Consider the following 15,515-nt stretch of genomic DNA (forward strand, 5'->3'; position numbering starts at 1 on the left):
CCATTTGAGTTAGAAAAAAAAATTTCTGACGAAGCGGGATATTATATATTTCTTACAAAAAAAAAAAAACTTTTTATCTGCGACGCAATCGATGGTTCATTCCTTTTTGTTGACTATCTATGTGTAGACTTTGAATAAAATTAGTTCTGCTATAAAGGACATACATTATGTATAAGCGATAAACCAAAAATAAAGTAAATTTTGACAAAAAAAGGCCCATGTTTCCACTATCTAAATTTTAAGAGAAAAATTAAAAACGCAGTTGAGTTAAAATCACTTACGATACACTGCAGTGTTGTAAAAAATGATTTTAAAATTTTTGCATTAAAAAAAAATTTTTGTTGCTACTGAAAAAAAATTTGCATTAAAAAAAAAATTTGATTGGAACTGAAAAATATTTGTGTATAAGAAAATATTTATTGCAAAAAAAATGCATTAAAAAAATGTTATTGCAACTGAAAAATATTTGCACTGAAAATAAAATTTTTATTAGGTACAAATAAAAATATTTTGCATGAAAAAAAAAATTTTTTTGCAAATGAAAAACTTTCTGCATTGAAAAACAATTGAATGCAAAATTTTGGCATTTAATACTTTTTATTATATTCGTCGAATTTCTAACAATTTTGGCTGTTTGATAATGCATTCGCTATTTCAACTATAACATTGAACCCAATGTAAGGCCAAATAGTCAAAATTGTAAGAAATTCGACGAATGTTAAAAAAAATTTAATGCACACATTTTGCGTTGATTTTTTTTTTTTTGAATATAGAAAATTTTTGATTTGCAATAAAATTTTTTTAATGCAATATATTTTTTATTGTAATAAAATTTTTATTTTCAATGCTAATATTTTTCAGTTGGAATAACATTTTTTTAATGCAAGGTTTTTTTTAATTTGCTTTGAAATCATCATTTTATGGACTCTTTCACAAACTTAAAAACACTTTATTGCTGAGTTTGACAAAGTATAGACAAAATTAATGTCAGATGTTATTACTTTGTTATGTTCATTTTTATATAATAACCTTCCACTTCTCGCTCAAAAATAGAAAAAACTTTCTACCACTGATATTTTTATGGACTTTTATATTATTGTCAAGTTTTTCCAAAGTTTTAACAATTTAACATTTTTTTTATTTAATGCTTATTTTATGAGAGTAAAATTTATTTAGAAAAAATATATTCATTATTTTATCTCATTATTTTTTTCACAAGTAACTTTCAGGAGATTTTTGTTGATACAAAGATTTATCAACTGTATTAGTTTGCTGGTGCAGATGAAGTGTTTCTGTAACAGCCTCAACTTCAGTTTCAGGTGTTTGATTTTCTTTTTGATAGTTCAAATATAATGACAGAATTCCAATCCATGTGTAAGTACAAAGTCCTAAATTAAATTAAAAGAAAAATGTATGGTTTCAATTTTTTAATTCAAAATTGACTTTTTCAAAAATTCATACCAGTTATAAAGAGAATACCCATCCCAATGAAATAAACAAAATTGCCAAATATGCTATCAAATCGTATTTCATGAAAACAAGCTATTATAATGTAAATACTGTAACCAGCTAAAAATAGAATTCCATAAACTGTTATAATCAACCATGGTAAGATCAATCGACGATATTTCTATAATTAAAAAAAAAAAATATAATGTATTTTACAGATTAATAAAAATATTTGTATGCAAACCGTTATGGTTCCAATCATAAGCAAAAGACCCGAAAATAAAACCAAAGTATACCCAAAAATTTCCCACTTTATTATTTCAACATTTGCATTGGAAACTGAGAAAAATAATATATTCATTATTATTAATTAATTATTTAAAATTAAAATCTTTCATACTTACGTACAAACCAATGATATTCAGATCCACGATGATCTATGTTTTTCATAAGATCGATTAGATGCACGATGTTTAAAAGACTTGCAATTAAAGTTAGAAAACCGACAACCACACCTGCAGTTTGTAGCTTTATTATCCAAAACACTTTTTCCATGTTGATATGGAGACTCTGGGAGAGTAGGTATGTAGATCTGAAAATAAAAATCATTTCAATAAACACAGCAACTTTGATGGCTCTTTCAAATCCTTGTATTTCTAATTTTTGGTCTTGAGAGTCAAAATCCTTGTTAAATTTTTTTTTGTTCTCGTACTGAGTTATTTGATGAATTCAAAATGATGAATGGAATTTTTCCTCGATTTTGAAAACTTGTATTTTTGCAAACAATATGTTAAAAAGTTGAAATATTATTAAATTTCGAAAAAATTGACAATATTTGAAAAATTGGTACATAGAAATGATTTTAGGCTTCAATTAATTACAATTTAAAAGACTTATTAATATTTAATAAAATTAATAAAATAAAAAAATAATAAAACGAAGACTGAAAAAGTTGGACACATTTTTTTTTTTTTTTTTCCATTTTTAACAAGAACCGAAAATAAGGATGTGCAATGGCTCATAACTTTAAGCCACTAAGCAGAAAATCAAAACTATACCTTCCTCTACAGAATCGACAAGACAAGAGGGATATAATTTAGAAAGCCTTTTTAGAGATATTTGCCCGTGAAAAAATCAATAAGTATATTTTAAATAAATTTACTGGAATACGTACAACATTAAAAAATTAAAAAATACGCATTTAATTAAAGCACTCAAAGTTTATTAAATGACAAACAATTCAAATTCTGTATATGAACAATTTGAGTTTAGAATTAACTAGTTATCAGTGCAATTTTCAGTTCCAGACTATTTGGCGCCTCAAGTAAAAAGAAAGACATTTCCTTCGAATGATTTGTTTGTCAGATTTTAACTTTGTTCAGATGTAAGGTGTTTAGATGGAATTCACCATTCCATCCACATGAGATTTGGTGAAAGCTTTTCGAAGCTCTATTCATTCTCAGATCATCTTCTTGGTAGATGACAGTAGGTATCAGCATAGTCGGTCGTACTGAATTTTTTCAAGATGGTATTTTTTGGGTGTAAGCTTCCTCGGATTTTCTTGAATATAACTAAGAGGGGTAACGTGTTTGGCAGATATGAATGTTCATATATTCCACCACAGCTCCAAAACCACTAATCAAAATTTTACAAATGATGTGTTTTTGGAAAGGTCATGCTTGTTCACTAGTTTTGGGCTATATGAGGTCCAATTGAATAATGTAATCTATTCCAACTCAATTCATCACAAGATCGTTATCACGAAATATTAAGTTCTTAAAAGCCAAATCAAGATATAAAAATAATAAATCAAGAAAATATTTTCATCTGATTTTTTTTGTGGTGTTCATTTAATTCTAGATTCGGCCTTTTTTAATTTAAAACTAGTGGATGGAAGAGACATTTCCAACAATATCTAATTTTTCAAATTAGGATTAGTGATTTGGGAGCATATGAACACAAATATAATCCCTTTTTTGAAATTACCATAGTCGGGTTTAAAAAGCAAAAAAACCCGGAGAAGATTACACGTAAAAAATACCATCATATATCGACTAAAGTACGTAATAAATGTTTACAAGTTCTTTTTCCAAACGAAAACTCTTTTCACTAGTAATTTGGGATAAGAATAGTGACTGGGGATAAGAATAAATTTTTTGCCGCAAATACATTTTTTTTAGAAATATTATTTTAATTGTATTTTTGGTGAAACAAAAAAATCAAAAATAATAAAAACAAAAAATTATTATTGAACTACAAATTGGTACCAAAAGCCAAACGTGCAACCTTTGTATTCACAAACGCGCTGTTAAACTGTTTAGAATGTTTTTTTTTTTTTAGCAAAAGAATTAATCTCTTAAAATAATAGATATTTGTGCAACCAAAAACTACAGTGAGTTTTTTTTAATAACTAAGCTTTTAAGGGGAGTGTATCGGAATCCCGCTTTTTAAAATCCCGTTTTTCGAAAATCCCGAAAAAAAAGTTTCAAAATCCCGTTTACTAAAATACCGCTTTTTTAAATCCCGTTTTCTGAAATCCCGCATTTTAAAATCCCGTCAAATCCCGAAAATCCCGATTTTTTTTACAAAATACATGCTTAATTCACAAATAAAAAAATCATGAGAAATAGACAAAAAATTAGTAAAACTGATTTTTTGCGTTGTAAAGCCCACAGAATATTATGAAAACGGTATTTCTTTTATAAAAACATAAAATAATTAAAACCTTAAATTAAGTTCACAAGTAAAAGAAATTTCATTTAATTAAATATCAAAATTGTTGAAATGCATCCAAATATAAGTTGAAATATATTTAAATGAAATTTCTTTTGATTATGTAGTGTGTACTTAATTTAAGGTGTTGTGATCATTTTATGTTATTATCAATCTATGGGATTATCACGATTTGATTGTGCTTCTGAAACTTTAAAGTAAATATTAGTTTGTTAATTGATTTCTTTTTAGTATCACATTCCTTACTTTTTCTTATTTTTTTTTATATATGATAGTTTTTGTTAAAGGTTTTAATTAAATTCGTTTAGAACAATCTCTCATTTTTTAATTTGTTTTAGTATCCCGATTTTGCAAGCAAAACTAGTTGTTTTATTTTAAAAAATCGCGCGATTTTTTAAAATAAAACAACTAGTTTTGCTTGCAAAATCGGGATAATAAAAAACGGGATTATAAAAATCGGGATTTTATAAAGCGGGATTATAAAAAGCGGGATAATGAAAAACGGGATTTTAAAAGCGGGATTTAAAAAAACGGTAATATAAAAAGCGGGATATCGAACCCAACTCGCTTTTAAGATTAGGATCTTGTATTGGTTTAAAAAAAAATATACTTAAATTTCATACAAAAACAAAAGTTTCTGCAAAGAAAGTTTGTAAAATTCTCTGTTACTTCATTTAAGATCAGTAAAACTATTGTATCAGGGTTGTAAAAAATCATTTTTTTTTTGTTGGAAAACAAATGCAGTAAAAAAATTTTAAATAAATATTTATTGCAAATAAAAATATTTTGCATTAAAAATGAAAATTTATTACAAATAAAAAATTTTCTGCATAAAAAAAAAAAATTCAATGCAAAATGTGTACATTAAATATTTTTTTTTAGTATTCGTTGAATTTCTTACAATTTTGACTGGAAAGAAATTATTTTTCTCAAAAACGGATCATACGAATGCTATTATTTAAAAAAACTGTTTTTTATTTTTATCAAAACGACTTTTTCAAAAGCCCTTTAAACAACATCCTCCATAGAACCGTTTTTTTTTCAATTTTTCGTTAACGAATAAATCATTTTCAATGAAATTTTAAATAAGAACACACACTCTACCTTAATAACTGCAAATTGGTTTACTAAGATTTTAAAAAACCATTTTGTAGACCCTTAGTTGACACTTTAATTTATTTGGTTTAATGTGCATCATCTGACTCATGCGCTCTGATACATGATCCACATCCAGACATTTCTTTACACATTTCCGGCGCCTACCAGTTGCATACAAACTACAAACATGAAATTTCAGAGAATTATTTGTTTTTTTTTTTTTGTGGAAAAAAAAATTGGCGAACATTTGCGACATCGAAGTTCTTTCCTGTTTTAGTGACTGTATTCTTCACGTCATTGAAACGAACTGCATCATTGGGGTTTCCTTAGCTATTGCATGTAAATTTTTATTCTCAAAACAAAAAATTTCATTTTTTAATTTGTTTTATGAAATTAAAATTATTAATTTATTAATTTTGTTTTTTTTTTTTTTCAAATTTGTATGGGAATCTGTTCAGGAGGACATTCACAGTGATAAGTAGATTTTACAATATTAGCAACTTGTGGATGCTGATAGAGTTTTTCAGCTTCAAGTTTTTCTGCTTCAAGTTCTTCATGTATTCGATTTTTTTCTCGAATTTTTCGATATAATGATAAAATTCCAATCCATATATAAACACAAAGGCCTTAAATTTAAAATAAAAGAAATTATATCAATTTTAAACTAAACGTTTTTTTTTTCAAAATCTTACCAGTTACAAAGATTAAACCCAAACCAACAAACAATAAGATATATCCAAATCGATTATCCATATTACCAAAGCTTAATACTGAAAAGGCTACAATGCTACCAATACCAAATAGAATAACATAGACTGACAGTATTAGCCATGGCAAAAGAAGACGATGTGATTTCTGGAAAATAAAAATAAATTAAAATAAGAATATATTAATTTGCTGGTATTTAATTACAAACCTTGATTGTTCCAATTATAAGCAAAAGTCCCGAAATTAAAAACAGACTATAACCTAAAATCTCCCATTTTATTACTTGAACACTAGCATCAGATACTAAAAAATATATGAAATGAGTTAAATTTTTTATTTTATTTTGTATTTAATTTTATTTATACTAACATGCAAATATATGATAGCTAGGTTTCCGTTCATCAAAGTTAATCCAAAAATCGATAAGATCCACAATATTTAAGAAGCATGCGATAGAAGTTATGAAACCGACAGCTATACCAGAAGTTGGTAGGCTTATCCAAAACAAATTCTTAACTTTCAAAAGCATTATTCTGAAGAGTTTCAGGATACTAGCACTGAAAATACAAATTACATTAAAACAATTTTCGAAAATATTATATCGCCAATATTTCGTCAAAAAATAATATTGTTAGGTACTTTCAAAAACAAAAAAATCTGATCATGGGCAATATCGTATTTATTAATTGGAACCATTTCCGGAAAAAGTTGTTGATATTTTCTTTTTATGAGATAAAGTTTATAGAGTTTCTTAAATCCCTGCACCAAAATCCTGAAATTCTTAAACGATTCAACTATCGAACAATCATTGTTTCCAACAAAAAAAAAAAAAAAAACAAATGTTTAATCTTTCTTTTTAAATTTTTGTTTGCCTTTCTAATTTTTGAAAAAAAAAAAAAAATTATTCAAATTCTTTAGTGTTTTGACAAATCAGCTGTTTGTCTGATTCTTCTTTTACTTCTTTTTTTTGTTATCGATTCTATTTTGTATGTTATGAAATATCTAATATTTTTTTGTTGTCTTCTATTTGGACGAAAATTTATGTATAAATAATTTTATTTTATTGCAAAAACGCGGCAGTTCTTGAATGAATTAATTATATTTATTTAAAATAGAATGCAATAAACAAAACAGAGAGTTAATCTCGTGACTAAAATTTCTTGTTTTGGATTTATTTTGATCAAATCAATGTTAAGAGATAATAAGTATTGTATCCAAAAATGTACTTATACTTAATTTTTTTTTAAATGAATAGAGGAATATTAAAAAAAATATTTTTTTTTTTTGTGATTCAAATATTTTTGTTTATATGTGCAACCGGCCGGTAAAATCGACAAACCAAATTTAGATGTAATTATTAATGCATCGCATATAAATTATTTCAAAAGGTCAACAGATTGTTTGAAAAAAAAATATATATATATTTAAATTAACAAAAAAATTAATGTTAAAAAAAATATGCACAAAATTTCAAAAAAAAACCTTTTAAATGTTGAATGTATCTTTTGTAATAATAAAACCAATCAAATTGATAAAAATTAATTGAGTTTCAATTTGGAACCAAAAACAAACTTGCAGAACTTGTATCCACAAACGCAGTAAAATTAAACTGATGAGACAAATCTTGCGAAAAGAAATCAACTCCCGAATTATGATTATTTTTATTCGAACAAGAACACAAAACAGAGTGTTCTAAAAAAACCTGATTGCAGTGTTTCTTATCAAGTAAGGGTCATGTATTGGTTTTTTTGCTTTAAATGCAAAAATAAATATTCCATTTCAAAAAATTTTTTTCTTTATTTTTGTATAAATTAATTTAAAATATACTTGATTTATTTTAACTATCCAATTTAGATGTGAAACATAGATTTAACTAACAAGATATTTAATTTTCAATGTTTCGTGTGTGACAGGAAAAATTATGCGTGTGACATTTAATACTTAAACAAGAGTTTTTTGTATAGAGTGTATAGAGTAAGTGACGCCATTTTCTCCCGTTCCACTCTCGCACTTTTGCAGTGCGGCAAAAATTTAAATTCAAAATTAAAAAAAAAAAAACTATTAGAGATACAAAAATCTTCTATAGCTTATTTGAAAGATAATAACTTAAAGCTTAATCCATATGAAGGATTTTTAAAAATTCCGTAATTTAATAGGGTAAACAGGGGTAAAACGGAAAGATGAATGTTAAGGCTAAAATCTAAACGCGAAGTCGCAGAGAGTTGATTTTTTTGCTATAGATAGATGAGACTAATTTAATAATAACTGCATTTAAGAAAAAATTCTAAAAAATTTTGAAACTAAGCTATAACGTTTTGTTTGAACGTTGTACACGTGTTGGGGCTATGACAAAATGATGATTTTGGGTAGGGGAAATTTTTTTTGACAATTCTAAAGGTGCCAGGTGAAAGATGAGGGAAAAAAATCAGGCGTTTTTTTCCAACACTCTGCGTTTCGAAATATGAATTTTTGAAAAACACCTTGTTTTTTAGGGGTATTTTTCGATAGTTGTTGATTTTTAGCTTTTTTTTGAGCGGTCACAAAATCTCAAACTTATAGGACATGTAAAAATTGGAATTGTTTAGTGAGTTTTGACTGAATAACGGAAGAAACAAGTTTTAAAAAAACTCGTTTTTTGACCGTTTTTAAGCGATTTACACCGTTTTTTATTTTTATCTTTTTTTCTTTAATAGATACAGGAATAAAGTATATGGAATGTGCGAAGTTTCAATCATTTTCGTAAACACAATTTTGAGATAACGGTAAAATAAAATTTTAAAATTCAACAGGTTATAACTTTTGACGAAGAGCAGATAGAAATTTTATTAAGCTTTTATTAGCATCCTGATACAATTACCTTTCATTTGGTATATCACACATAACAGTAGACTAACTACAAGCTACACAATGTTAAATCAAGAAACTTGCGAAAAACCTTCAAACACCAGTGGAGATCTGTTGCCCCCCGAACAGCCACCAGTGTGGGAAGTATCGTAATCTCAGTCTGGAAATTCGACATGGTTGACTTTAAAAAATTCTAACTTCTCTTTTAGGCATCTTTGAAATGAGATTGATACGTCATATGAAAGTTGAAATAATAAGCTTTCATATGGTATAAAATTTTTTATAGATTGTCAAACAAAAAATTGATCCATAGCGTGAGAACATAAAAATAAATGTTTTTTTTGCTTTTTTTAATGAAATTTGATCGAGTTCAAAAAATTCTAGCTCTTTTTGTAGATGTCTCATAGACCTGATCGATATATATATTTTGAGGTAAGACAATTAGCTTTCAGATGGTATACAATTTTGTACAGGTTGTTAGGGACAAAAATGGAATTAATGACTTGAGAAGATAAAAATTCATGTTTTTTTGCTTTTTTTTTGATGAAAATGATTGTTTTAAATAAATTATTTTTATACTTTTTGCGCATTATAAAAATTTAAGTATGGCTTTATGAAATGCAATATATCACATGATATAAAATTTTGTATAGGTTGTCATTGAAAAAAATTGATTCAATAGCGTGAGAAGATAAAATTATATGTTTTTTTGCCTTTTTTGATGCAAATTGATCGAGTTCAAAAAATTCTAGCTCTTTTTGTAGATGTCTAATAGTCATGATCTATATATATTATTTGAGCTGAAGCAATAAGCTTTCAGGTGGTGTAAAATTTGTTATAGGTTGTTTTATCAAAAAAAATGAATTTTTGGTTGATGGAAATGATTTTTTCACTTTTTTCATAAGAAATGATTGTTTTTAATAAATTATTTTAATACTTTTCGAACATTGTAAAAATTTCAAAATTGTTTTATTCTTTAAAAAAAATATTAAGCTTTTTAATGGTATAATTTTTTTTTGTAAGCTTTTCAAATAAAAAAAATTAATATAATGAGAAAAGAAAAAAAGGTAATTCTGTTTAGCTTTTTCTTGTAAATTATGATTGTTTGAAATAAATGAACGCTTCAATTGACTCATTTTAAAAGCACACAACCTGTTTTCGTACGACGTTATCACGTAAAATCATCGTCCGTAAACCGGCTTTACAGACAACCTCTTTTTTTTTGGGGGGAATTTGTAGCAAATTTTTGTTACGAATAGAATTCGTTAAACGGCTGATTACAAATAAATTTATTTTAATGCATTTCCTTTAATTTTTCGGCAAATACAAATTTTTTCATTCAGGTTGAAATTCCATTCTTCCAAGTTCGAATTAACTTTTTTTATAACATGAAATCCAATTTTTTGTTCAAAAATTATATTATTTCAAAAGAAAATTACTGTACCAATTTACTTTTTTTAAAATTAATCAACTTAAACTAGCCACGAAAAAAGATATTTTTCAAATTTAAGCCATTTCTGATAAAATGTGTGTGTAATTTTTCTTTCTTAAAGAAATCGTAATAGGTACTCGTACTATCCATGACTTTAGTATGGGTAGTACAACAAATTGGGATTTTTTTTAAATTCCATTGAAAATCTTCGAAAAACGAAAAACTCAATTTTAACAATGTTTTATTTTTTTCGATGTAAGAACCCACAAAAAAGTGAAAATAATGTTTTTTTTATTTAATGTAGATAAATATAATATACATTTTTTGACATGTATTTTTCGTAAGTACTAATACACAACTACATAATGTACATAATGTTAGATGATAGCACAATTAGTATTTTATTTGAGAAGGAGGTTGTTGTGGTTTCGAGTAAGAAATTGGAATAACATAAGCAGGAAGATATGGTTTATCTCGACGAACTGGATTTTTAATAATAATTTTTGAAACTAATTTTTCTTCGTCATCTTTAATTGGTTTTTGTTTTTCATCTCGAAGCATTTGATAGAATTGAAGAACTGCCAACCATATATAAACACAAAGACCTTGAAAAAAAGTGGGTATATATTAAATTTATAACTAAAAAAAAAAAATAAACTCATAAATCTTACCCATTATTGACAAATATACCATCGATATAGCAAACTCTTGCAATTTATTATTATAATTATCTTCAGAAACAATTAGAGAAATTATATTCATTGATGTTTGTAGAAAATAAATTACTAAGCCAAGTCCTTCTAAGATCAACCATGGCAATAACATCAAATGAGATTTCTTAAAAAAATAAATAGATATTCAAAATTTTTATCATTAAAAATTTCTAAATATAAAATTTTAAAAAATTTCTAATAAATAAATAAAATTTTGAATACAAACCTTATATGTTCCAATTATTAAAAGTAAACCCACAAATCCAAAAATTATTGAAATGGAAATTGATATCATGGCATCAACAAAATGAGCATCAACAAAAACAGGATCCTCTTGATCGCGAGTTTTCATCTCGTATACCGAAAATAGAATTCGAAACACACCATGAAGAAGAAGTAAACATCCTACAAAAATAGTTACACGTGGTAAACCTGAGGGGCTAAAGCGTTTAATAGTCGGTATGATGGCCATGGTTTGAATTATTCTGCAAGAAAAATGGAAGTACAAAATTATTAACATTTATCCAGAATTTCAGTGATGAAATAACCAAATCAATTTGAATCCACATGTCTTAATAATAAAATAAGTCTGTTCACTAGATAGAATTAACTTATCAACTTTGGTTCGTTAATACCACATTGAAAAACAACTGTTTTCTCCTGAAACTTATTTTAATAGTATGTAATGCAAATATGTATGTAGTTAAAAAAATAAATAAACCCATTCACTTATAAGAAAAAACAGCTTTCAATTAAATATCTAACTTAGGTATGGTTTCCGCGTAAAAGTTAATTGTTTAGTTTGAAGAGAGATGGTTTGTGCAAGCACAAAGTAATACAAAATATAATGCATAACTGGGTCGCACAAACTTGCTGTAAGAATACAAAAAAATAAAAAAAAACCATAATGTCCGTTCTTTAAAGGACAAAAACAACATCTTTAATAAATTTGGGATCTAAAAAACAGTCGTTTCTAAAAAAAACAGCCGTTTTTGAAAAAAAAACAAAAAAAATTAAATGGCAAAATTTTCTAATTTTTACTGAATAGAATTTTTTCTTATAATTCTGAAAGAATAATTTAGTCTCAAAAAATTAATTAGCATTTTTTTTTTAACCGAAATAGAAATTTTCAATTTTTTAACAAAAATAACATAATACGTAAGGCATTAAAAAGAAGTTCTTGTTATTATTGTTATATTTTTGGAAATCTCAAAAATGTTATAAAATGTTTTGAATCATTTACATCTTTTAAATACACTGGTCAACAAAATTAAACTTTTTTTTTTGTTACAAAAACCAAGGTATACTTTTTTATAGGTTTTAGGTCTTTTGACAAAATTAAATTATTTTAGAAACCGTTACAAATTTATTTAAAACAAATAACCAAACGCTAAGAAATAGTCTCGAAAACTGGTAAAAAGCGGCATTTTCGATTTTCTAACGGGATTATCTTAAAAACGAGATGTGATAGAATTATTCTGACTTCATATTCAAGCTCAGCACCCGAAAAACCTATAGAAAATGATATCATGGTGTCTGTAACAAAAACCTTGTTGACCAGTGATATTAAATTATTGACAAAATTTAACTTTTTTAAAATTTTACTTTATTTGTTGTTTTTTGTTTAAAAATTGAAATAAAAGTACTTTGAAGAAAAAATGCTACTCAATAATGTATTGTAATAAAAAAAAAACATTTTTATTAATTTTTATTGGAAAACTACTTAAATTTTTAAAATCCGATAAATTTTGCCAAGCATTAAGCTTAAATAGGTCTATCAGAGAAAATTATAAAAATTGATATTAACTCGAGAATGAAGCGACAATTTTTTTAACTTATAGTTTTTCTACGTTTTTGAAGTTTTTCAACCTCATGGTTTTCGTAATTATCGGTAAATGACAACAAAGTATCAAGTTCTTTAAGATTTGTTAGGTGATCTTAACTAAAAAAAAAAAAAAACATTATCTATGCCATAACAAATTCAAAACAACTTATCATAATGTGACAAAAAAAATTTTATTTTTATTAAAAATATTCAGTGGCTCTGCAAATCGGTGAATATAAACCCCAAAATTAAAATTAAACAAATACAATTTTAACTTTTCATTTTCAAGTTTGTCCAGGCTAATATAAAATAACTTATAACCGCAAGAAAAAGACTTTAAAAGGCTTGACAACCCAAAAACTGTTTTTACCGTTTTTTTTTACACTCATATCTATTTCATTTTTTCTTCTTTTAAATTAAAAATACCTTGTTGATTTTATACTTGCTATATGCTATCGATTTTTATCTTTGCCCTTATCTTGGAAAATTGACCTTAAAAGATTTTTTTTCTCTAAGGATTTGGACTCCTTAATTGGATCAGAAAGTTCAGCTATTTATACTAATCTACTATGTATACTAGGGTGGGTCAAAAAAAATCGAAATTTGTTTTTTCGATTTTGTATTCCGAAAAATCGATTGCTAGACACCTCTAGAATATACACACCAAATTATGAGCTCTTTATATTAATGGGAAGGTCCTCCGCTTCGTAATTTTCCATTTTTACATTAAGCTTCTACGAAAAAAAAAATCATTTTTTTATTAATTGACTTTTTAGCAAATTTTTTTACATATTCTTGTAGTAAATTGAACGCTCGCTTATAAAAACAATTTTTACTTTTAAAAATTTTCCAATTCACTGAAACTTCATTATTTTCAAATTAACAAGATGTATTCTTGTAAGGGCTTAAACGTTCTACAAAAAATCAAATTGATTGCTTTAACCGTTTAGAAGATATTCGTATCCAAATCGCAATGCATACGGGTCATAAGAAAACTATTGCAATCAGTGGGTATTGGTTTGGATACGAATATCTTCTAAACGGTTAAAGCAATCAATTTGATTTTTTGTAGAACGTTTAAGCCCTTACAAGAATACATCTTGTTAATTTGAAAATAATGAAGTTTCAGTGAATTGGAAAATTTTTAAAAGTAAAAATTGTTTTTATAAGCGAGCGTTCAATTTACTACAAGAATATGTAAAAAAATTTGCTAAAAAGTCAATTAATAAAAAAATGATTTTTTTTTTCGTAGAAGCTTAATGTAAAAATGGAAAATTACGAAGCGGAGGACCTTCCCATTAATATAAAGAGCTCATAATTTGGTGTGTATATTCTAGAGGTGTCTAGCAATCGATTTTTCGGAATACAAAATCGAAAAAACAAATTTCGATTTTTTTTGACCCACCCTAATGTATACACACATTTTCAGCTTTTTTTAACAGTTTAAGGAATAAATTTTGTCAAAATGGTCTTTTAACACTTAGAAAAAGGAAAATGTCAAACAAATCCTAGTTTAATCGCTGCCCTACGAGGTTCCGAATCTAAATTTTCGTTTGGTTTGAAGTATTTTACATACATAAGTTCTCTTCATATTTGACATTAATGAATTATGACAAACTAAATGTCAACATCATTTTTTTTTCACTGTAGGTAAAGCTAAAGAAAAACTTCACTTTTCACTTTTGGAAATATATGTATCCTCTTCTAAAATCGCAGATAGTTCAAGTTGTTCAGCAAAAATATTCTGAGTGAATCAGAACCGTAACCAAACCAGACCGCCCATGGGTATTTAGCTTTTTACTGACTACTTATTTGCATTCCGATGAAAACAAAACATCACTAAAAAAACAAGAAAGCATTTATTATTTATTTGATTATGATGATGAGTTAGCGAGAAATCGGGGAATTTCAATCGTTTCAAATGTAAAATTGAGGCTGACGAGACGACACTACTTGATAAGTGAGAGAAGAAAAGTTATTATTTATCATTACAAACGAAAACGCTACGTAGCACTTCGATTTAATTAATTGACAATCGGCATAATTATTGAGGGAAATTATTATCAAAGGTTTTCTCAGAACTCCGACGCGGCATGTAACAAGAAATGTATAGTAAGGAATATTGATAGACCTTTTCGTTCCACTTAATTAAAATCACAGAATCATCAAATCAAATTTTTATGATTTCAATTTTAAACATAAATTAAAATATAATTATTTCTGAGAAAACAAAATAAATTTCTAAATAACCGTACAATTTATAATGCAATCAAAATAAACCTGAACTTGCAAGAACAAGAAACTTGAAAACCGATACTACCTTACAACAACCTTTGCTTGCTTACAATCCAGGTTTAACTAAAGCAAAACTTTCAATGATCATGAGCTTACTTGCAGATCGAGAGAAAATGTAAGAGCAAAAGTAGACAGAACACTCTTATTAAAGGGTCAGTATTGGTTGCAGAAAAGCTATTTTTTTTTATATATAATTGCTTTAAACCTCCGTTGTAACCCATATTTCAATTCTTTATTGAAATTTCGATTTTATATTATATTAACTTTGTAAAAAAAATTTTCCTGGGGCAAACTTTTAGGTAACATTTAAAGTACCAAGTGTAATTTCTCTCAAGACCATTGGCCATCAAGAACCAAAATGGCGAACGATAAAAATTCGTTCTGGGTCAATTTGACCCTTGTGACAAAGTTGATTGAA

At 26.3% G+C, this 15,515-nt stretch overlaps 4 protein-coding genes across 9 annotated transcripts in view; 1 reads left to right on the forward strand and 3 right to left on the reverse strand.

Annotated features, from left to right (window-relative positions):
- The window catches only part of LOC129921111 (pre-mRNA splicing regulator USH1G), a 522,815-nt gene that overhangs the window by 433,622 nt on the left and 73,678 nt on the right, over positions 1-15,515 (forward strand). The gene's annotated exons all lie outside the window — the stretch shown is intronic.
- Positions 1,181-1,782, reverse strand: LOC129921138 (uncharacterized). The gene is made up of 3 exons (XM_056002827.1): positions 1,694-1,782; positions 1,462-1,630; positions 1,181-1,388 (listed from the first exon to the last, which is right to left on the reverse strand). The coding sequence occupies exons 1-3, from the start codon at positions 1,709-1,711 to the stop codon at positions 1,213-1,215; spliced, it is 363 nt and encodes a 120-aa protein (XP_055858802.1). The 5' UTR covers positions 1,712-1,782; the 3' UTR covers positions 1,181-1,212.
- Positions 5,369-7,681, reverse strand: LOC129921121 (uncharacterized). Of its 2 annotated transcripts, XM_056002808.1 has the most exons (5): positions 7,471-7,681; positions 6,358-6,545; positions 6,197-6,291; positions 5,973-6,135; positions 5,369-5,906 (listed from the first exon to the last, which is right to left on the reverse strand). In XM_056002808.1, exons 2-5 carry the CDS (start codon positions 6,515-6,517, stop codon positions 5,713-5,715), a joined length of 612 nt encoding a protein of 203 aa, XP_055858783.1. In that variant the 5' UTR covers positions 6,518-6,545; positions 7,471-7,681; the 3' UTR covers positions 5,369-5,712. The 2 variants fall into 2 exon arrangements, with proteins under 2 accessions (XP_055858783.1, XP_055858784.1); XM_056002809.1 differs by lacking the exon at positions 7,471-7,681 and having other exon boundaries at positions 6,358-6,576.
- Positions 10,493-15,235, reverse strand: LOC129921119 (uncharacterized). 2 transcript variants are annotated; one of them, XM_056002806.1, is made up of 4 exons: positions 15,123-15,235; positions 11,204-11,462; positions 10,936-11,101; positions 10,493-10,869 (listed from the first exon to the last, which is right to left on the reverse strand). In XM_056002806.1, the coding sequence occupies exons 2-4, from the start codon at positions 11,447-11,449 to the stop codon at positions 10,658-10,660; spliced, it is 624 nt and encodes a 207-aa protein (XP_055858781.1). In that variant the 5' UTR covers positions 11,450-11,462; positions 15,123-15,235; the 3' UTR covers positions 10,493-10,657. The 2 variants fall into 2 exon arrangements, with proteins under 2 accessions (XP_055858781.1, XP_055858780.1); XM_056002805.1 differs by lacking the exon at positions 15,123-15,235 and adding an exon at positions 14,934-15,056.

Source organism: Episyrphus balteatus, chromosome 1 (assembly GCF_945859705.1).
Source record: "Episyrphus balteatus chromosome 1, idEpiBalt1.1, whole genome shotgun sequence".
Lineage (NCBI taxonomy): Eukaryota > Metazoa > Arthropoda > Insecta > Diptera > Syrphidae > Episyrphus > Episyrphus balteatus.